The sequence below is a fragment of the Schistocerca cancellata genome, chromosome 3, assembly GCF_023864275.1.
Source record: "Schistocerca cancellata isolate TAMUIC-IGC-003103 chromosome 3, iqSchCanc2.1, whole genome shotgun sequence".
NCBI lineage: Eukaryota > Metazoa > Arthropoda > Insecta > Orthoptera > Acrididae > Schistocerca > Schistocerca cancellata.
In genome coordinates, this window is record NC_064628.1 from 187,127,858 (window position 1) to 187,152,541 (window position 24,684).

Consider the following 24,684-nt stretch of genomic DNA (forward strand, 5'->3'; position numbering starts at 1 on the left):
ACCGTGTCTCACTCCCTTCCCAACCTCTGCTTCCCTTCATGCCCCTCGACTCTTATAAATGCCATCTGGTTTCTGTATAAATTGTAAATAGTCTTTCGCTCCCTGTATTTTACCCCTGCCACCTCCAGAATTTGAAAGAGAGTATTCCAGTCAACATTGTCAAAAGCTTTCTCTAAGTCTACAAATGCTGGAATTGTAGCTTTGCCTTTCCTTAATCGCCGGCCGCGGTGGTCTAGCGGTTCTGGCGCTGCAGTCCGGAACCGCGGGACTGCTACGGTCGCAGGTTCGAATCCTGCCTCGGGCATGGATGTGTGTGATGTCCTTAGTTTAGTTAGGTTTAAGTAGTTCTAAGTTCTAGGGGACTTATGACCTAAGATGTTGAGTCCCATAGTGCTCAGAGCCATTTGAACCATTTTTGAACCTTTCCTTAATCTAGCTTCTAAGATAAATCGTAGGGTCAGTATTGCCTCACGTGTTCCAACATTTCTACGGAATCCAAACTGGTCATCCCCGAGGTCGGCTTCTACCAGTTTTTCCATTCGTCTGTAAATAATTCGTGTTAGTATTTTGCAGCTGTGACTTATTAAACTGATAGTTCGGTAATATTCACATCTGTCAGCACCCGCTTTTTTTGGGATTGGAATTATTATATTCTTCTTGAAGTCTGAGGGAATTTCGCCTGTCTCATACATCTTGCTCACCAGATGGTAATGTTTTGTCAGGGCTGGCTCTCCCAAGGTTATCAGTAGTTCTAATGGAATGTTGTCTACTCCCGGGGCCTTGTTTCGACTTAGGTCTTTCAGCGCTTTGTCAAACTCTTCGAGCAGAATCATATCTCCCGTTTCATCTTCTTCTACCTCTTCTTCAATTTCAATAATATTGTCCTCAAGAACATCGCCCTTGTACAGACCCTCTATACACTCCTTCCACCTTTCTGCCTTCTCTTCTTTGCTTAGAACTGGATTTCCATCTGAGCTCTTGATATTCATGCAAGTGGTTCTTTTTCTCCAAAGGTCTCTTTAATTTTAATTACAGGCGGTAGCACTCTCGTATCGGCACGTTGGTAATAACGCTCTATTTTGTAGACGCCCTCTGCATTTCGTATTCCACACAACAGAGGTGACAAAGAAGAACAGTACAGCGGAATAAAATTCTGTGTTCCTTTAAAACATACATCCACTGAAACTTACGAAAGCTTCAGCAAACGTAGGTGAAGATACACTACCTCATGCAAAAGTATTTAGGTGGTTCAGGAACTTCGAAGAAGGCTGATGTGTCATTGTTAACCAAGGTGGACCTAGTGTTTCGGCTTCTGCTATGATTGACGTCAATGTCAACTCTGGTGTTCTTATTGTCCGTGAGGATCGGCAGATAACATTACGTAACATCAATAAAGTGTTGAGAATTTCGCATGGTAGTGTCTTTACGATTGTGCATGAACATCTCCATGCATCACATGTTTGTGCCCGTTGGATGGCTCATCTGTTGATTCCCGAACAAAACGCTATGCGAATGGAGACGAGGCATGCGATGCAGCGTCTCTTATTTTGATGGAGAGGATGCGTTTCCGGACTCTATTATCACCAGTGATGAATCTTAAATGCATCATTACGATCCTGAAAGAAAATGAGCCAGCGCATTGTGGAAATCGCCGGGTTCTCCAACACCAAACAGGCGAAAGTTGTTCTATCTGCAGAAAAAGTGATGGCGATCAAATTCTTTTACTGTCAGTGAATAATTAGGAGCATGCAGTTCCATCCCTAAACTGAGAAAGCGCATGCAAGCAAACGATCAGAACTTTCTCGCACTGGGTGGTGACTTTTTCGTGAAAAAGCGTGGCATGCAGTTTCTGACTCAGTTAAAATTCCCTGTGTACTGCATGTGCCTTATAACCCTGATATTGCACCCTGTGACTTTTTTTTAATCCACATCACCTGACAAAGGATGGCCTGCGTCATGTGTTCGAGGACGGTTAGAGATGCCATAAAAATGCATTCAAGTAGGAGGAAAGCACTTTGATAAAGATCATGTAAAATCTGAAATGGATTAATAAATATCCGTTAGAACAAACCAGTTTCACACTTTGCAGAACAGTCCTCGTAATATCTCAAAAATAGATGATATAGAATTAGTCCCTAATTCTGAATCTGTAAATTATTTTCATTGTATGCAATCGTGTCAGGACTTTTTGCAATTTAAGATCTCATATTTCATAGATTTGAGAAACTGAACCACAAATAATCGGATATGAATCAGAGTTCAAATATTTAAAATTAATGTTTTATTATTTTCGAGATACACTAAAATACTAACATTTACAGTGCTTTGTTACATTTGTACTATCAAGGGAATAACAAGATATTGTTTAATATGAATCGCTGATACTGATAATGCTAAAGAGTACTGAGCGAGAGTTTTAAAAATCACTGTCCACCACCTCCTCTCTTGCGGCTTTAGCATAAAATACAAAAGGCATAATGCAGGATTATGGATACCTTCTTGTCTTGTACTGGTACAGAATTGAACACCGTATGTAGAGGCGTAGAGCCACCATACTGTGTTGTGTATTTAATAAATTATCTGGTCGAGTCCATTTACATTTCACTACAGAATTACTATTGGATTCAACACTGCCTCTAATATTTGCCTTAAAGTGCTTTCCAGAAATAAATTTTAATTTCTATGGTGTAAAGAATCTGTAGTATATAACGAAAGCCCTATAAGCAGGTTAAAAATTAACATCATACACAAATTCACTCTTGTCCTAGTAGCTAGAATTTTTTAACTATTATTATTATTATTGCTCCTGATTAAGCATTTTACTTTAACAGCGTCTTCAGATCAAATCTGTGGTACACACAACTAACATTAAATCATGGAACAAACTTCTACATATACTATGTTTAGAATGATTGTCGAAACGCGTTAGTTGATCACACATCTTATAGACACATAGTACCTAGTCACAGTTTAAAACATCTTATTCATCTTCAAAAACTAGGAGTCAGACAATACGTTTCTTTCATAAGTGCTGAGTAAGAATTGTTCGTTAATAAATTTGTTTTAAAGGATGTCTGAATTAATGTTAGTCCGGCACCTTACCACTCCATAGCTCCTACTATTCCAGGATTCATCCTCAGAGGTATTAATACATTACCTCAGTCATTCAGATCTAAAAATTCATTAGGAACGTCTGAACACTCATTTGCGAAAACCTACACATACACACGATGCTAAATAAGCAAAAGTAAACGTTTGCTACGTTGTGTACAGGTGTGAACACCGAACTAGACGAAGTCTCTAGGCAGCTTGTAGTAAATACGAGTTATCTAACGATCCGTCTACAACAGATGGCGTACGAAACACGAGTAAACTCGGGATCTGTCTTCAATGTGTTTACGAAACGAAGACTTTAAGTAATGATCCATTTTAGCACTAGCCACGCGTAAGTGTCACTATTTGAACTCTGATATAAAGCTTATTGTAAAAATATGTAATCATTTCATATTTGCTGTACGCCGTTCACTACAGCCACATGGTGGCGGAAGATTTTCAATTTGTAATGAGCCGCACTGCGACAGCGAGTTTGATTTTTGATGGTGAGTAATGTGTTTTAACTCTGAGCACATACCGTGCATCCATCAGGTATGTAACCAACCTAAGAAGCACCAGTATTGCTCTAAACATTGTTCATATAAAAGTATTGTTTATACAAAAGTTGTGCTAAAGTGTGTTCCATACTTAGTTCTCTGTACCACACAGCTGATCTAAAGATGCTTTTAAAGCAAAACGCATGATCAGGAGCTATAGTAAAAAGTATATAGCTACCGAGACCGGAGTGTATCACTAAGCGAAAAATGGTCGCATACTACTTGAAAGACTCTTTGATAAACGTAATGAAGCATCTTATATTGAACAATATAACAACTTACGGATTCCTGAACAACAAATTGCGATGTACTTTGTTGAATGAACAACAGATTCCTTCGTCCGTTATTGCCGGATTAAAGAGATCGTTACAATCTCTGGTTTCTCCGCCATATCGACAGACCACCAGCATCTCGTGGCACGGTTGTCCCACCTGTAAACAATACAACTCAAGCAATAGTTGTTCGTGGACAGATACCGCTACAAGAATCGCACGTGGTATGAATTCACTATCTGATCAAAAGTATCCGAACACCTGTAGGTGGATGTTTATACTGGGTGAGTCCACACTTCGCCTTTATGGCGGTCTGATCTCTGCTGGGGACACTTTCAGTGAGGTGTCTGAATTAGAGATGGGCAAAACTGTTCTTTTCAGAGATTGGATCAGAACTGTTCACTCCCTGAAATGAATTAGCTCTTTTTCATGACTCACCACTCATTTACAATAGAAAATAAATGGAAGGCACATTGCACTTTAAACTTGGTTTATTCCAGTACTATACCTGTATTTTGATCTTATTTGATCCTATTTTGAAGTAACACAGATAATGAGTAAGAATTTTGTATTGTTTATTGAAATTTCCACGATACGACAAAGTTTTTGATTATTGATTTATTTTGCACTATCGTGGTTTTTTGGGTGATCGGAAAATGTTGTAACTTGAGATTTACATTAACAATATATTTGGCTATAATGTATTAAAATTTCATTAACCTCATACAAATACATCACAAGCCATATATTTTTAAAGTGAACGTTTCCTTCCGAAGACGCCTAAAATCGCAAAATCCGTACCAGAATAAGAAAAAAATATATAAATTTGACTGTAAAACGAAAGTGCTGCATATAGACTTACACAGAATAAAACAAGGAAAATATTGGTGTATCACATTTTGCGATACGTTTATCGGTTCGCTCGTAATTAAAGCGTAAATTCGAGTGTCCATAATAAAAATCCTATAGTAAGAGGAGTCGTCAGGAACCTAATCTGATTAGTTTAAACAAATAAAAATAAAATAAAAACAAATGATGTATACATAACATAATAATGTAATATACATAGCGGTATTACTACGAAGAACAATATCCAGTAGAGACGAACTCCGATGCAGAAGCACTGAGTCGAGCAGGTCGAGCCGCGAGCTGTATTACCGCATGAGCTAAGACCGCAGAGACCAGAGTGACACCTGAGTTGCTTTGCTCAATGCTCTGGCTAGAGTCGAGAACGGTGGGGTGAGCGTTGAGCGGGCGAGTTCCGAGGGTGGGGGGAGCGGTGAACTCACCCGCTCCGAGACAAATCGTCCGTTCCCTTGCGAGCAGGTTGTTGCAAGTAGTTCCTATGTTATCCGCTAGGTGGCTCTCTGTCCTGTTGCTCGCATCAACTGCCCAGAGGGCAGGACGTGCGACTGAAACGATCGCCGACAGAGTGCGATGCGAAGTTAAGCTGCGCCAGACACTGCACGCGGCAGACGACGCACAGAGATGGCACGGCATATGTGAAACACAAAATCCAATGGGGCACTGCACAATGCAGGCAGCCATGGTAGAAGCAGGGCAGAGGCCGGTGCTGGCTGTGTTGTGTGGCGTGCACTGTGCTGTGACCAGCAGAGGCGCTGCTGATATGCTCCATCTCTCTCTCTCTCTGCCGTGGGAAACGTTTGGAGCTACCGTTCTTTTTTTCTGAATCACTGATTGTTCACTCCTTTGAAAGATTCAACTCTATGAATCAGTTCAAGAGCCGATCCCCCATCTCTAGTCTGAATGTGTATGTAGGAATGGCAGCCCATTCTGCCTGAAGATCCGAAGCCAAATAAGGTAGTGACGTTGGGATGTGGAGCGAAGACCCCGTAGTAACTCATGCCAAAGGTGTTCCATTATGTTCGGGTGGGGCCTCAGGGCGAACAGTCCGTTTCAAGAATGTTATTGTCCACCAACCGTTGCCTCACAGACGCTGCTTCAGGACAGGGTGCATCGTCACGCTGTTCCTCTACTGTGCACATTGCACAGTACTGTAAAATCTGTTCGTATCCTTCCGCATTTAGCGTTTTCAAGCGCAGCAAGAGGACCGACCCTAACCACGAGAAACACCCTCACACAGTAAGACCACCTCTTCCGCATTTCTCAGTTGGAATTACGCGTGATGTCAGATAACATTCCCAAAGCATTCGCCAGACCCGGAACTTTCTATCGGATTGCGACAGAGCTTAGCATCATTCATCATTCCAAGTCACTCGTTTACAGTCATCCACTGTCCAGTGGCGTCGCACTTTACACCACCTCAAGCCCCGCTTGGCTTCGACTACAAGAACGTGTGGTTTATGATAACAGTGTACGCCATTATTTGTAACTATCTACGCACATTGTGTTAGGTGGGCTGCTGGCAGCACTTTGGAACTCACGAGTGTTTTCTTCTGCTGACTTCATGTGTCATGTGACTTTTTACAGTCACTTTCCACTATGATCAACGGTCCGTGTCCGTCAGTACATGACTTGTGCCTGGTTTTGGTTTAGCAGTGGTTGTTTCTTCGCATTTCCACTTAACAATCACCTTACCAACAGTCGACTTGGGCAGCTCTTTAGAATGGTTTAAACGTCCGTGGTTGTTCTGTTACTCAAGTGACAGTGACTGGTCCAGATTCGAAGTCACTCAGCTATCCTGACTGACCCGTTCAGCTGTCACTGTTCCTCTACTGGCAACACTCCCCGTCTGCTTTCATGCTGCCGGCCGTTGTGGCCGAGCGGTTCTAGGCGCTTCAGTCTGGAACCGCGCGACCGCTAAGGCCGCCGGGTCGAATCCTGCCTCGGGCATGGATGTGTGTGATATCCTTAGGTTAGGTAGGTTTAAGTCGTTCTAAGTTCTAAGGGACTGATGACCTCAGATGTTATGTCCCACAGCGCTCAGAGCCATTTGAACCATTTGCTTTCATACTGGCGGGTCCACCTCTCAAGATATCTAACGGTCTGTTCCACGTTTCTTGGAAGTGCGCAAATACTTTTGATCACATGATGTACGTCGGAACCATATCGCTAGATTTTCGACGATGGCATTGAAGTTTGTGAAAAAAAATCCAGATTACCGCATCTGTTTCCCTCAGTACAACGTGTAAGAAATTTGTTTTTGTCCTGCCGCCTATGTGCAGTCAAACACACATGAAATGTTCTCGCAATTGCGAATACAAACAATCATCATTTGTATAAGAGTATGATGACTGTGAAAATTTGTGCGGACCGCGACTCAAACCCACATTTCCCGCTTCAAGCGAGTGATCGGCTATACGTGCACGACTCACGACCAGACCCAAACTTCCTTGTGTCGTCGTTCCAGCTTCACAACCTGTACTCGTCGACATATTATGTAATTACCGTAGAGGGGAGGACATTTTTAATTGAAACTCGCTGCCTTGTTTCGACTGATAAATACGATATTCCAATGCCTGTGTTGCTAACATTTCTGAATATCCAGAAATTAGTTATCAGTTAACCTGCTCGATCCGTTTCCAAATACAGTTAAAATAGGGAGAGGCAAGATATTTACGATCACATTTCAGAAAAGCTACAAGATAGTTTCAACATCGGACGACCAATGTGACAGCATACGCATCTAAATTTCTGATTAAAATAATAGTCGGTAAAGAAAACCCCTTTCCCTTCAGAACTGATAAGTATGTCAAAGGATTGTCATTTTGCGCTTAATTGTGGAATAATTAGTTTATCTTGCGGATAAGAATAGCTATTACTCCTTTTTTCCCTTTTTCCAACTGAATTCAGCTACAAAAAGTGTCTAATACTTTGCATTATCTATAATGTAAAGAAAAGAACTAGAAAATAGTAAGGAACAGCTACAGAGTAAACCGTTGTATTGCAAAGTGGAATAAAGTGCTAAGAATCGTAATAAAAGTTGGAATAGGCTACAAAGGCGATTAAGCAACGTACAGAATCTGCGTAACACAAGTAGCAACAGTAAAAGAACAAAATAAAGTCTCTTTAGAAGGATGTGAGAACGGGTTGCTGCCTATTGTCAGCACAACGTAACTCCTTACGTCGTAGAAGACAAGAAAGAAGTGATGGGAAACTCTAAGACTGAAATAAAATTATAAGTGAAGTAGACACCAATTATGAATTTCGGAGATCAAAAAGCCATTCCATGAAAAGAAGAGAGACAGTACTACTGGATACAATGCCCAGGGAACGAAGTTCACAGCACAGAAAAGAATAAAACAAAAAAGACGTAACTAGTGAAGGGTTCAAAATGGTTCAAATGGCTCTGAGCACTATGGGACTTAACATCTGTAGTCATCAGTCCCCTAGAACTTAGAACTACTTAAACCTAACTAACCTAAGGACATCACACACATCCATGCCCGAGGCAGGATTCGAACCTGCGACCGTAGCGGTCACGCGGTTCCAGACTGAAGCGCTTAGAACCGCACGGCCACACCGGCCAGCCTAGTGAAGGGCTCTGGCAACAAAACAAGTGAATCTCTATCAGTTAATCAGTGAAGTAATTTACGCCTGTCATAGGTAATTATACTTCTGGTCAGTTTCTATCTTTCTCTTTTCCTTAATCGATGGAATCAACTGACCACAAAAATTTTTAGAAACACTACAGAAGTTGTAATTCTCCTATAATGATATACATCCCCTACACACCCGCGATTGAGAGTGCGCAACGCGAACATTGTGGCTTGGTGATTATCGAAACGGAGTGCGTCGCATTGGTCATGTGCCTCGAGCGTCCTGAGTTGTTGCGTTTATGTGGAGACCAATAATATGAGTGCTGTGGAAGTGTTTATCACGTGACGCGGGTGTACGATACCGCGTCGTGAGATACACATCCCGGTACAGTGCTCTGTAGTTTTACGTTTACGTTAATAGTGAATTGTGCCATGAAACGAAAATTACGCCGTGAAATGAACTTTGAGAAAGGTTATTTTTCCGCTAAGGAAAAGCCAAAAGTGAAGAAGTAATTACAACTGTGTATATTAACTGTTTTATTAATCTGATGTCCTAGAAAATTTATATCCATTATATCTATGTATCGATAGTGCATCTAAGTTAATGTACATCAATCGAACCGAAGCCAGTCTTAGCTATATTATTAACATATACAATGTGATCAGTGCAGGCAGAGTAATTTGTGACTGACTAGATAATGTATCAAATAGCAAAAGAATTTGACTGTCGTTAATTTGTGACTGTACACCCAGTACTTGATGCACCTTTTGCAACTACTTCATTACAGCGTAAATCGAATAACATCTGGAAGAACCATTAAAATTGAGTTTATTTGCAAGTAACGTGACACACCTTCTTCCAAGTAAGTGCAATGGGAAGCGATCTTCATATCATCATATGTCCATCTTACCTGTGATACGAGTCAATGTCAGTGTATGAAGGACATGTAATGGTGTCTGTAGTCGCCGCGAGAAGCAGTACACAGTTCCCTGTAGTCGCTGCCATATTGCTTAAAAAGTCAAAGAATTTTCCTAGATGGCAAGTAACATCTCACAACATGGACGACGCACGGATGAGATCAGAATGATTAGAATAGGTGGAAAGGTATTCCTGCAAAAGAGGTCTAGTGGCTCACAGAAAGTGACAACAATTTTAAGAATAAAGTTGCTGAAACTATGCGTATAACACGCAGAATTGTGCTTAAGCAAACTGAAGGCGTGAGGAAAACTATTTTTCACCGTTTGCTTGGAACATTTCCCGGTTGTAGTTAGTTCCACAAGAGACCTTCGACAGGAATGACGATCATCACTGCAGCAAACTGTAAGTAGAAGATGTTGCAGAAAAATCTATTTGACAAGACATCCTTAATGACACATTGTCAACACTAATATCCATTTTGCTAGATAAGACTCTCTGCAGACCCTGTCGCGACCTGCGTTCGCCAACCGTTAGAAATATAGGCATATGCGTTGCTATACACGCATAAATGAAAAATCACACATAACACATAATGTACCATTCCGTAACATAATTAATAGAAGAAGCTAATATAGTACGAGCGACACATTTGTGTGATATGACCAGAATTATGTTTGTCATATGGCGGACCCAACTTCGCACACATTACCCTCAATATTTGCAACCAGTAGCGCTCCAAATTCTGAGAAACAAGTTAGTCAATAATTGTTTGCATCAGGAAGGAATCGTTCATCCAGTATTTTAAATTGTATTAGCTGGTACCCGGCGCGCTGCTGCCTCAGAAGAAATAATTGAGGAAATACCGTTTGAAACTTGAAAGCGTTACTTTAATCAGGAATGATACAAAAAGTAATATTTATTTTATTGTTGATAATGAATACATTTACTGAAACTGAATAATGCACAAAGGAGACGTGTAAATGATATTTATTTTGCTGACTTTATCATTCAAGTGCTTTAGGGTAGACAATATCTTTTTGTTTTTTCGTCAATAGTTGGCCGTCCGATTCGTGAGTATGTAACATACACGTGGCCGTGTGAAAAACATGGATTCTCTAGATTCCATTCGCACATTTGAAGTGACTGCCCTAGTGCCTTGTTGATGGACATTTAGAACGCAAGTTCAATGGAGAAATCAAAAGGCATGTCGGTGGGAATGATAGGAATGAGTTCAATGAGCATATCTTCTCCTTTCGACTTTCCATTAAGAACAGTTGCCTCGATGACATTCATCATCAGTTTCTTCACAGCGAGTCTTGTTGTATTAGACAATCGGGATGAATTAATATTCCGCTAGAGAATAATTGACACTTAAGGCAATAACAGCCCTCAGTCGCAAAAATGAAGTCTTTTGACCTAGGTTTCGGCAACTACTAAGAGTACCTTCATCAGAAGTAAAACATTCAAACTGGCATGTTATATCAAGCGATAAAGCTTCGGCTACAAAATTTTAAAATAGGAAACACAGAAGGTAAGCCACTATGCCCTGCTCACACATGTCGAGCTGCAGCAGTATCAGACTTTTGAATGTTTTACTTTTGATGAAGGCACTCTTAGTAGTTGCCGAAACCTAGGTCAAAAAACTTCGTTTTTGAGACTGAGGTCTATTATTGCTTTAATTTTACTTTGTAAACGGTCGCTGACAACGCAGCCATGTTCGAACCTTTAATAATTGACACCCCGACTTTGAGCAATTTGTATGGTGGCACACCAGGAAGAGCCAACGAATTTAAGAATTTTAAAGGATAATCGAGAACTTCTTCCACGTTCATGACGCTGTCAATCGGTTTATAGGTAAGAGAATCGTCAGCCTGCATTTTTTTCTTGAATTGCATGGTTGATTGCATTGACATCAGTGGTTTTTGATACCAAAATAGCACGTTCGCAAAGCCATTTATGATTTTTATAATTGGTGACAATTTGCGAAAAAATTTTCTGAAAGTAGTTCGACGGATGGCACAATGACGTAAAATTCCAGTTAGAATGAAATACATTTTATGATAGCATCAACTGGTATTTTTGCTTTGCCAGTGTTCAATAGCTGTTCTGGAAATGTGGCTGCCGACTCATTGCACTGGGAATGTACGCGCGTATTGGTCTTTAAAGTGAGTTTTTCGCACATGTCTCCACAGACGGGATGCTTTGAGGCAAGCATTGAGATCGTCAGCTGGTGCTGATGTAGCTATCACTGGAAGAGTTTTTCTAAAGTCGCAAGATAATAAAATGAAAGCGCCACCGAACGGTTGTGCATTTGATCGTAAATCGTTAAGAGTATGACGAAGCGCTTCCTTTAGGTGTAGGTTCTCAATGGCTGGGCTGTTATTAATTCATTTATAAACGCGACAGTTCCATTGTGGACACAATATTAGGCAATCACTCATACACACGCCGTATGTAGACCAACACCTAGTGATCTACACTGCATGTAGTGTGCTCAATTCTCTTAGTGTGCAGAAACAGTAAAACGACAATGAAATATTCATAACCTACGTCTTATCTCATAAATGAATTGAGATATCAAAAAGAGATTTTGCTAAATGAAAGCACACAATGAGAAGAGTATTTTGCCATATGCTTAATACGCAAAACTTTCTTATCAAATGCAGTACGCAAATTACTACAGATTGTTTCACTGTATTAATGCAATATCTGGAGGGCTATCGATAGCTGGTCAAGTGCGATTTTCTGTATATTTTCCAACAACGTAAACGAAGAAATTAGACGTTTGTTTTACATCAAGAACGACTTTTTCATAAACTCGTGATTTGCTTTGCTCTCAGCAGCTACCTTAATACACTGTTTCCAGATACTGTCGCAATTGAAGGTAATTTTAATGCGTCAACAAGAGAAATTAGATATTATTCCAAACTCGTCACTGATGGCACTTTTCTGGAGAAAAAAAGGGAGTAGTTGTTCACAATAACTATGACTATTAACGAAAGGAATAAAGCTGACGAATGAGACTAAGTGGTGAGAAAGATATTTTCTTATCGAATAGGTTTTTTAACCGTTTGAGGGAGATTGCAGAGCAGCTGGTTTGCACGAGTTGCCGTTGGCGCTGTCTACTAAGCCAGCCAACTGCCTCCGAATGTTGCCACAAAGCTTACCCCGTATGAGAAGGGCCTTAAGCCGTCGGCACAGCCGGCCACGGTGGTCTAGCGGTTCTGGCGCTGCACTCCGGAACCGCGGGACTGTTACGGTCGCAGGTTCGAATCCTGCCTCGGGCATGGGTGTGTGTGATGTCCTTAGGTTAGTTAGGTTTAAGTAGTTCTAAGTTCTAGGGGACTTATGACCTAAGATGTTGAGTCCCATAGTGCTCAGAGCCATTTGAACCATTTGAACCGTCGGCCCACGGGCTGTACTTTCGAACGTCATCGTTGAGCGTGCCGAGTTCAACGGGCTGGCGAAAGCTCGCAAACGATGCGCCTTGTGCATACGGTCTGCGAGTCTCAGTGAGGTATACGCACACGTTGCGCGCTCCAGCGGCAGTTGTCCGCTGTATCTGGCTCGCAATCACACCGTTTGTTCACGAAATGAAAGGGCGTAAAATTCCTACGTTAGCTCTATTAAAAGGCACATTTTCTCCATTTTCCATACGCTAGTCATGTTGTTCTGTCTGTAGTATACGTAAATAAAAACTGTAATATCCATGAACATGTCATAAAGAAAAAATGAAAGTTTCATATACAGTCAGCAAGGACACCAGCGTGCAAAAATTGCATTACAAATAGTGTGATGCAAATTTGCTATAGTCTTCCACGTAAGATAAAACTATTTCATCATTCTCACTTTTTAGTGAAACCCTGAGATCATTCTTATTTGGTCACAGTTTCTATTTAGTAGCAGACTTTAGAATGTGTGAAATACAAGACTAAACAAGAAAGCGTAAAACAGCTTACTGCAAGTACTGATATCTGTTGTGCATAAAGCTTTTTGAACGTGCCCACTCCTGAGAGAAAGCGCACTTATCTTTACATAAAATCGCGTATTACAGAATATAGTTGTATTAGATCAATAAGAAAGTTTCAGACCATATTATAAAACGCGAAATTGAGTAAAAGAATATGTATACATGTAATGTGACGTGAACTTGCACCACATCATGTACCACTTTTTATCACAGCATTTCTATTCATTACGCTACACTTAAATTCTGTAACATCTGATTTTGTCTTGTATGTTTCCCTTCATTATATCACACCATATCGTACCAATGAACGACGGGTTCACTTTACTAGTACTTTGATGTGGTATGTATTCATAGGATGTATGTTATAATATAGAAAAATGGGCGCCAACTGAAATCCAAAATGGCGTGACCAGATTCTATAATGAAAAGAGATGACGTGTACGTGACGTAGGTGACGTTATTCCATCTGATTAGTGTACGTTCAAACGCATGTTCAGAATATCTGTCATGGTTGATACTGCTCTACACGTCCGGAAAGATTCCCCAACGTGATTTTTCGCGCTATGACGTCTGAAAGTCTGTACCCTCAACGTTGACATTCTAATGCACGGACCGCGTGTCGACGGCTTTACCGCCGTCAGCACCCAGCATCTCTAGGCAACAGCCCATACACACGAGATTGATGAATCTGCTCATTGACTTAAATTGTGAGAACCTTGTCACATGCATATCAGTCGAAATGATTAATATCCCATTCTTTTCAAAATCCACAGATCTAAGGTACAGTACATTTTACCAATAACTTTATACGCTTGTACCATATTTCTGTTTCTCTTGTCATTTGTATTTAAAAAAAGAAAAGAAGAGGAAGGAAATCGTTTCAGATACCTGCCAAACATAAACATTATAGAAATGATAAAATACCAAAAAGTATAGTTGTAGAAAAAGGTCTACAGAAGAGACTTACTAAAAGATGAAACAGATCAGTGGGACATCTACTGCAACAACCAAGAGTAGTTAACCTGTCTCTGAAAGAAGTAGAGAGGAATAATAGAGGAGGCAGTCGAACACTGCGACACTAAAAAAATAATTATTAATGATATTGTGTGTAGTAGCTACGTAGAAACTGTGGTACTGAAAGTATAGATGGTAACACTGATGTCTTTCCTGCCTGAAAACTTCAGGTAAACATTTTTTATTTTATTTTTCAGTGTACTTATCAGCTTTAATACAACATACCAATATAAACTTGTCTCTGTTTCATGTTGAGTGACAACACTGCATTGTTTTCCTCAATTGACGTAGATCTTCGCAGCGATGCTCGCCGCGATGTATTTGTCGACAGCCAGTGAATGCGAGAATATGTCATCCACATTACCAGTCAAGATTATCGTTGCGCTTTATAATATACCTTTATATTTTATATATTCTGATTTGCGGGTTCCCTGTACATTGTTGCATAGCTCAATACAGTTTATCATATAATCATCGGATGATAAATAACAGACATTAATATACGTTAGTCTGAGTAAAGCACCCTGATGAAAAATGATAATGGAAACAACTCAAGATGAAAGAATTAGATAAAATAAGATATCGGAATTTTTCGAAGTATTAGAGTTGTAAGCTCGAAGAAGATGGCACAGATTTCTCCTTCCAATGCTTTTCTTATACAATTTTAGCGTTCTGTACCTCAGTCGGCAAATACGGAATCCTTAAAGGATCACTTCGTTCTCCGTCTGCCTGTTTGTCTGACTGAGAAGACGCCTTTTTCTCACGAACGGATAGAGGTACGAAGTTGAAATTTATTTCAGATACTGATATCTACGGTCACTTGGCGGTGTAAAAATTTAACCTTCTATGTTAGTGTTATCAACAGATACGGCCATTTGAATCGCATATTTCGATACTCGCAAACTCACTCATCGAAACCTATAAAGTACTTCCCTTTGAACTAGAATGATGAAATTCGACAAGAAGCAAGGCTTCGCGGTAAAAGTGAATAAAATATAGTAAAATTGTTAATTTGTAATTATATGACATGAAAAAATATTTTTCTGCCATTTGTTGTCCATCAGTCTGTCTGTCTGACGTCGTCTGTTAACATCACTTTTTCTCGGGAACGGGTATTGTTCATATAGCTATCAAGTTGAAATATATGTTGGGGACTAAGGTCTACAGTCCGTTGGCGGTGTAAAAGAATGTAAGTTTCTAAATCAATGCAATCAAACAATATAGCTATTTATGTCAAAACCTATAGATGAACTGCCTATATGCAGGGTTGCCAGAAAGAGTATGAAAAGCTTGTAAGGGTGTTACAGGGTACGCTGTTCTGAGATAATGCAAAACGATTTAGGTAAGATGTCTGCATGATGCGAAAATTGGCAATTGACCTTAAATGGAAAGTCATCTACGTGCGTGAAGAAAGGAATCCGTTTAAGTTGCAGTATACGATAAATCGAACAAATCTAAAAGCCACAAATTCAAGCAAATACGTAGGAATTATTATTACGAATAACATAAACTGGGAAGAACACACAGAAAATGTGGGGAAGGCGAATCAAAGACTGCGTTTTATTGGCAGAACGCTTAGAAGATGCAATAGAGCTGCTAAAAAGACTTCTTGCACTACGCTTGTCCGTGCTGCACGGTGTGGGATCCTCACCAGATAGAATTAAAGGAGTACATCGAAAAAAAAGTTCAAAGAAGAGCACCGCGTTTTGTATTTCGAGGAATAGGAGAGAGAGTGTCACGGACATGATACAGGATTTGGGGTGCACATCATTAAAACAAATCTTCCCACAAAATGCCAATCATCAACTTTCTCTTCCGAACGTGAAAACATTTTGTTGAGGCCGACCTATGAGGGACAAACGATCATCTTAATAAAATAACAGAAATGAGAGCCGGCACGGAAATACATGTTTTCATTTATTCCGCGTGATGTTCAGGAGTGGGATAATAGAGAATTAGTGCGAAGGTAGTTCGGTGAACCCTCTGTCACATAAGTGTGATTTGCAGATTAGCCATGTAGTAGATGTTGTGAGACAACGGGCGAGTTGTGGCGCCCTGGAAATATTATATGTGTGTGTGTGTGTGTGTGTGTGTGTGTGTGTGTTTAAGTACAATCTACTTCTGCACCATTTCAGTGCAGTAATGTGTTCACTGTAAATAAGTATTATAGTAGTTGTATTACATGTTTGTTACCTTATAAGGTAAAAATAAATAAATAAATAAATAAACTTTTTTATTTTAAATTCAGTGCATTAGTATTTGAAAAATGACTCTTTCATGTAGTGTTCATTAAAAAATGATGATCTTCCACTTGGGAACTGTGGAATGGTACATTAGCTTATTTGTTTTAGTTGTAAATATTTGTCATGTGTTGTTGTATTTCTGACATGTTCTACATTCTGGAGGACGTCCTCACTACGGATCAATTGGAAAGAAAGTAAATCTAATCTAATCTAATCTTAGGTGTTGGGGCGGCCACACGGCTAGCCGGGGCCCGGCAGCAAACACGTGGTGCCACACGCCAGCCGGACGAGAGGGGTAGCCCCAGCGCATGGTCCAGCCGCGTGGCTGGGAACTCCGCAGTGACGAGGGCGGTGCTGTGTGTCGATGAAGGAGATGTCTATGCCGGGAGTGCCAAAGATGGCGGACTTTGTGAAACCTTTATGGCAGACATTTCACAGTTAGTATAGAAATTAATAGTAGCCAGATGAATAATGATACCTCAAAAAGAGACATGTACATTACTACTACACTCCTGGAAATTGAAATAAGAACACCGTGAATTCATTGTCCCAGGAAGGGGACACTTTATTGACACATTCCTGGGGTCAGATACATCACATGATCACACTGACAGAACCACAGGCACATAGACACAGGCAACAGAGCATGCACAATGTCGGCACTAGTACAGTGTATATCCACCTTTCGCAGCAATGCAGGCTGCTATTCTCCCATGGAGACGATCGTAGAGATGCTGGATGTAGTCCTGTGGAACGGCTTGCCATGCCATTTCCACCTGGCGCCTCAGTTGGACCAGCGTTCGTGCTGGACGTGCAGACCGCGTGAGACGACGCTTCATCCAGTCCCAAACATGCTCAATGGGGGACAGATCCGGAGATCTTGCTGGCCAGGGTAGTTGACTTACACCTTCTAGAGCACGTTGGGTGGCACAGGATACATGCGGACGTGCATTGTCCTGTTGGAACAGCAAGTTCCCTTGCCGGTCTAGGAATGGTAGAACGATGGGTTCGATGACGGTTTGGATGTACCGTGCACTATTCAGTGTCCCCTCGACGATCACCAGTGGTGTACGGCCAGTGTAGGAGATCGCTCCCCACACCATGATGCCGGGTGTTCGCCCTGTGTGCCTCGGTCGTATGCAGTCCTGATTGTGGCGCTCACCTGCACGGCGCCAAACACGCATACGACCATCATTTGCACCAAGGCAGAAGCGACTCTCATCCCTGAAGACGACACGTCTCCATTCGTCCCTCCATTCACGCCTGTCGCGACACCACTGGAGGCGGGCTGCACGATGTTGGGGCGTGAGCGGAAGACGGCCTAACGGTGTGCGGGACCGTAGCCCAGCTTCATGGAGACGGTTGCGAATGGTCCTCGCCGATACCCCAGGAGCAACAGTGTCCCTAATTTGCTGGGAAGTGGCGGTGCGGTCCCCTACGGCACTGCGTAGGATCCTACGGTCTTGGCGTGCATCCGTGCGTCGCTGCGGTCCGGTCCCAGGTCGACGGGCACGTGCACCTTCCGCCGACCACTGGCGATAACATCGATGTACTGTGGAGACCTCACGCCCCACGTGTTGAGCAATTCGGCGGTACGTCCACCCGGCCTCCCGCATGCCCACTATACGCCCTCGCTCAAAGTCCGTCAATGCACATACGGTTCACGCCCACGCTGCCGCGGCATGCTACCAGTGTTAAAGACTGCGATGGAGCTCCGTATGCCACGGCAAACTGGCTGACAATGACGACGGCGGTGCACAAATGCTGCGCAGCTAGCACCATTCGACGGCCAACACCGCGGTTCCTGGTGTGTCCGCTGTGCCGTGCGTGTGATCATTGCTTGTACAGCCCTCTCGCAGTGTCCGGAGCAAGTATGGTGGGTCTGACACACCGGTGTCAATGTGTTCTTTTTTCCATTTCCAGGAGTGTATTTACACGACGATTCTGATGGTGTAATCAAAATTTCAATATCTTTTTCAGTTTTAAGTTCACTTGATGAATGTAGATTATACAAGTAACACATAACAACGAATTTCCAAAATTTAATCGCTTCATCCGATTTCCTCAATCGACGTGTCTTTAGAAAGCTATTAGTGTAAACCTAAATTGGTATGAATTAAAGACACGTAACTTCAATAGTAAATGAGTTATTGGAGGTCAAAGTGGCCGATTACTATCGATCGCATCAGGCCATAAGTACTCCACAGTTCACGAAAAAACGGTAGCAGTGTGCTTATAAATATATATATTCATCTATGTATTTGTTTATATCCGACATATACTATTCGTGAAGAAATTAGTTAAATATTTACTATGTTATAGGAAGCACAGAGACATTAGGCTACTGGCCTACCTTTTGTTCTACAGGGTGATTCAAAAAGAATACCACAACTTTAGGAATGTAAAACTCTGCAACGACAAAAGGCAGAGCTAAGCACTATCTGTCGGCGAATTAAGGGAGCTATAGAGTTTCATTTAGTTGTACATTTGTTCGCTTGAGGCGCTGCTGACTAGGCGTCAGCGTCAGTTGATGCTAAGATGGCGACCGCTCAACAGAAAGCATTTTGTGTTATTGAGTACGGCAGAAGTGAATCGACGACAGTTGTTCAGCGTGCATTTCGAACGAAGTATGGTGTTAACCATCCTGATAGGTGGTGTATTAAACGTTGGTATAAACAGTTTACAGAGAATGGGTGTTTGTGCAAAGGGAAAAGTTCTGGACGGCCGAGAACGAGTGATGAAAATGTAGCACGCATCCAGCAAGCATTTGTTCGCAGCCCAGGAAAATCGACTCGCAGAGCTAGCAGAGAGCTGCAAATTCCACAATCAACTGTATGGAGAGTCCTACGAAAAAGGTTAGTTATGAAACCTTATCGTCTGAAATTGGTTCAAGCACTGTCTGCAGCTGATAAGATTAAGGTGGTACTGTAACTGGACTACAGTATCTTGAGATGTTAGAGAATTGGCTGTTCCCTCAGCTCGAACAAGAAGCACAACAATTCATATTTCAGCAGGATGGAGCGCCACCACATTGGCACTTATCTGTCCGTAAGTACCTGAACGTCAACTACCCGAGGCGATGGATCGGCCACCAGGCAGCCCGTGACAGAGCACTTCATCACTGGCCTCCAAGAAGCCCTGATCTTACCCCCTGCGATTTTTTCTTATGGGGGTATGTTAAGGATATGGTGTTTCGGCCACCTCTCCCAGCCACCATTGATGATTTGAAACGAGAAATAACAGCAGCTATCCAAACTGTTACGCCTGATATGCTACAGAGAGTGTGGAACGAGTTGGAGTATCGGGTTGATATTGCTCGAGTGTCTGGAGGGGGCCATATTGAACATCTCAGAACTTGTTTTTGAGTGAAAAAAAACCTTTTTAAATACTCTTTGTAATGATGTATAACAGAAGGTTATATTATGTTTCTTTCATTAAATACATATTTTTAAAGTTGTGGTATTCTTTTTGAATCACCCTGTATTCAAAAATGGTTCAAATGGCTCTGAGCACTATGGGACTTAACATCTGAGGTCATCAGTCCCCTAGAACTTAGAACTACTTAAACCTGACTAACCTAAGGACATCACACACATCCATGCCCGAGGCAGGATTCGAACCTGCGACCGTAGCGGTAGCGCGGTTCGAGACTGAAGCGCGTAGAACCGCTCGGCCACCACGGCCGGCTGTTCTATTCCTTTCGACATATGTTTAGTTAATTTGTTTATGTATGTAATAATGTGTGTTAGAGCGTGTTTAATGTCCAGCCGTAGGTATATTTACATTTTTCAAGTTATTTAAATTTAAATCCAGTACTTCGAATGTGTTTCATTATGTTTGTGTGGGTGCGTTGGCATGAAGACATGACGCGAGCGCTCTAGCCAATCACAGCGCTCGCGAATGGGGAGACTGGGTGGAAGCTAGTCCGGGTGAGGAGTGCGGCAGTCCTGGACGGTACGGCACAGAACACGGGAGTGGGTGCTGGACGCGTAAAGTACAGCGAGATGGACGCACAGTCGGCGGAAAGGCTTGGACAGTGGAGCAGTTTTCGGGTGGTCACGGAGGATAGAAATATTTCGGGGTGCAGACCTGTGCTCTTGTGTGATTTCCGTGGATTCTGCAGTGAAGGCGTAGTGTGCGTTTAGAAGTGAATATCTAGGGAGCTGTGCTGTTCTTCATAACTAATTATGTGCTGTAGGAATCTATTGTTTCCCTGTTATTCAACTTATATTTTATATAATTGGTGGACCATCGACACCAATAACAGTTTACCGCATTCGCAAAAGTACTTCTACTATCGTACTCATCATTTAAAGACGTTAAGATAGTACCTGCAGATTTTATTTAACTGCAGTCTTTCATTTACAAATTTATATGTTACATTCATAATTCGCAATTGCCGAGTGATAGAAACCTTCGACATTCGATTCATGTGTGTATTCTTGTCGTATACTGTAGGCTCAGAAGTATTTGGCCTGTCATGCGGCAACCACGTATCCCCCCTAGACAACGAAACCAGCCAAAACTTAATATTTCAACTCTGAGTCTAAGGGTGCGTAGTTGTTTGAAAGCCCGCAACGTAGACCATTATCAAGCTAATATTAAAGAAGTCCGACACCCTAGTGCTCTACCACTATGGGAACAATTGTGTTGATTGGGATGAACACAGCAAACAGTCGTTTATCGATCTGCATTTTATTGCCTATCTAGTTAGACATCAGCTACAGTGTGGCCATCATTAGTGCTAAAAGGAATAGGAGAAGAGAACATAGTAATCACGCCTTTGAACTGTTTAAATCAAGAAACATTGAGCAGCAGTACCAACTGAAGGTTACAAGGTACGAAGTTTAGTAGCGAGTCATATAGGCCCAGAAAACGACCTTAAGTCATGCCTAGCACAACTCACACTGAGGTTGCTGTTTACAAGCCTACACAGCCAGCCACATCGTACATCATAGATAGAAAGAGGCGCCCCCCTGTGCTAGTTACCTTTTAGTTACAAATTGCAATTTATATCAGTTCCACAAAAAATGTAAAATAAAAATAAAGCGAAAAAATTAAACAAAAACTCCTAGTCTGTAATTATAAATTTTGCAATGCATAGATAAAAGCAGACTGAAATAACACAGATATGAAGTTAGGTAATACAGCGCTATCCACATAATGAGAAATAATGTGGAACGAGCTTGCCCATGTGTGATGCTGAATGAGGCTACAATCAGGTTTTAAGAAAACAAACCTTAAAAATTAATTTGAAGTATACCTTATTGTGCAATAAAACACGGATTGATACTCAACTGTTTGCTGCATTCATCCGTGATTATCATCATTTCACAGTCGCTGAGCCCAACGATTTCTAATTAAATCCAACATGAACCATAATTGTGTCTAAAACATTTTTCCTGAACGCCGTTCAACAAAATCACCCGCGTGTTACGAGAAGGTCAAAGAAACAAACGCCTATAGAACTGCACTATATTTACCGAATTATAGTGCCGCCAAAACGCGTTCAGACAAATATAGCTTGCCAGTCATTCATGAGGCCCACAGAATCCTTTCTGAGTAATCTGTCTTGTACCGTAACTCATCGATCCGCAGAACTTTCTACCACGGTTCGACAGCTCAGTTATTGTCCTATTTTAACCATTACATCGAAGTCGCAGAATTACCCCTGTGACCAGTAACTTCTAGGTAGTAGCACGACCATGAACACTGACTAATGTTGTTTCTCAGTGGATTGTTCTGCCATGGAACTTTACAGTTGAAATAGAACGGAAGTCATCTGAGGCAGATAGTAGGAATGACTAAGGGCTGAGTTCTAAACCACGCTTTAGACACAAAGGTCGGCGGAATAAGTTAATTTTAAGCTGAGTCTTTGTGCTACCAGTTTTTGCGTTGATTTGCATTATCTGATGTCATGGAGTGGGTTTGTCTAAGACTTCACCACAATAAATCCTCGCCGACTGCTAAGATATAAAAAGTATATCTATAGTATTTAATCCTGCTTCAAGTAAGCCTCTGCGCTCCTCGAAGTAATTCGGAAAATCATACATACCTTCACCAGGAATTTTTCTACAGCATCCCACGAGCTCGTGATATTAGGTGTTACGTCAGTTTCAGTTTCTGCAAGATCGCAGAATGTGCTTAGTAAACGCTTCTCTAATTTGGTCTGTTCATCACGATCTCTGGAAAAGAGTAAATTCATTGTGAATTGTAGACAGCTGGGAAACGAGCAAGTACTTATATATTCATTTCAAAAGGATTTTTCCCTCTCATTATTCCTTCTTTCTGTTATTTGTTTAAACACATATATTGTTTATTTCCATAAAACAAATTTTACTACTTTTTCTATCAAAGTGAAAGGAACATAGGCACTATGAAATGAAGAGAGAATTGCTACGTCTACCAGACGTAGCTGGCACTTCATGTATCTTGCCCATCTGATAATTTAACACCTTTGTATTTTCATTGAAGCTGCAGTTTATTTTTAAATCTCCAGTTATTTTCCTTCAGCGTTTTCCACAACTCTGATGAGACAAAAAACGAAAACATGCATTCGTAAACTGACCCATTAAGAGATATGAACAGAGAAACTAAGATTATGATTACTTCACTGATATTGTTTTATATGATTAATGAAGGACAATGGTTTTTAGAGACAGCTGTAGTTTCTAGCACACGGGTAGAAAACTTTTAAAGGCTGTCAACGATTATAAAATTAGAAGCACACTTCCCTAACAGTGACTGTAATGAAATTACAAAGCAAGTCTTAATCATAATGGTTGTCAAGATATCGAGTCCTAATGTTGTGCTGTAATTTGTAAGAGTCTTGTATAAGAAGAAGAACCTGTTTCAGTAAGTGATAAGCAATGAATATTTATTTTAAAGATATACTAAGAAACCAACCTATCTATCCATTTTACTGCACGCAACTTTTTCAATTTCCTTGAGAGATTAATGTGTAACCTGTTCAAAATTGTTTCTATCGCTAGCATCAACGAATCATCGAAGGTGGGGCGTTTAGCTATATCAGTTCTTCCTGTCGTAGAGAGGGGAAGGACTATCAGCAACTATACTGCTCGTCTTCCTCCTACAAATCTTCCAATCATAAAAAATGAATTAAAACAGTTTAACAGATAAGTTACTAAGACATATTTTGTGTTGTACTCATAAAGAGTAGTTACGTATTTAACGATGACACAGCTCCGGTGCTGATGCATTTGTATGACGTACTTTATTGTGTGGACGCTGCTTGTGGCGGTTCGCTGCTCCTACATTACCCTCAGTCGCTGGCGCGTTGATAGTGATCGTAACCCTTTCGTCTAGGTAACTCGGTAAACTGTCAGGATGCACTAGTCATAGTAAACACATCTAAAAAGTTTTGCATCACCTCGGTTCCGAGGAATATAGATCAACATAAACACTATTTCCGCCAGAATGAGATTTTCACTCTGCAGCGGAGTGTGCGCTGATATGAAACTTCCTGGCAGATTAAAACTGTGTGCCCGACCGAGACTCGAACTCGGGACCTTTGCCTTTCGCGGGCAAGTGCTCTACCATCTGAGCTACCGAAGCATGACTCACGCCCGGTACTCACAGTTTTACTTCTGCCAGTACCTCGTCTCCTACCTTCCAAACTTTACAGAAGCTCTCCTGCGAACCTTGCAGAACTAGCACTCCTGAAAGAAAGGATATTGCGGAGACATCTTAGCCACAGCCTGGGGGATGTTTCCAGAATGAGATTTTCACTCTGCAGCGGAGTGTGCGCTGATATTCACTATTTCCGCCCTTTTTATTGCTCACGAATACCACACATTGCATGTTGTACCATCATACAGCTAGACCTTCAGAGGTGGTGATACAGATTTCTGTTCACACCTGTACCTCCAATACCCAGTAGCACGTCCTCTTGCATTGATGCATGCCTGTATTCGTCGTGGCATACTATCCACAAGTGCATCAAGGCACTGTTCGTCCAGATTGTCCCACTCATCGACGGTGATTCTGCTTGGATCCCTCAGAGAGGTTGGTGGGTCACGTCGTCCATAAACAGCCCTTTTCAATCTATCCCAGGCATGTTCGATAGGGTTCATGCCTGGAGAACATTCTGGCCATTCTAGTCGTGCAATGTCGTTATCCTGAAGGAAGTCATTCAC

At 41.4% G+C, this 24,684-nt stretch overlaps 1 protein-coding gene across 1 annotated transcript in view; it reads right to left on the minus strand.

The window, feature by feature from the left end:
- LOC126176193 (pickpocket protein 28-like) overlaps nucleotides 1-24,684 on the minus strand; it is a 141,583-nt gene that overhangs the window by 54,102 nt on the left and 62,797 nt on the right. The window contains exons 4-5 of the mRNA XM_049923337.1: nucleotides 22,584-22,713; nucleotides 3,933-4,081 (exon numbers count right to left, since the gene is read on the minus strand). Of these exons, the coding sequence (XP_049779294.1) occupies nucleotides 3,933-4,081; nucleotides 22,584-22,713 (279 nt within the window). The remainder of the gene's footprint in view (nucleotides 1-3,932; nucleotides 4,082-22,583; nucleotides 22,714-24,684) is intronic.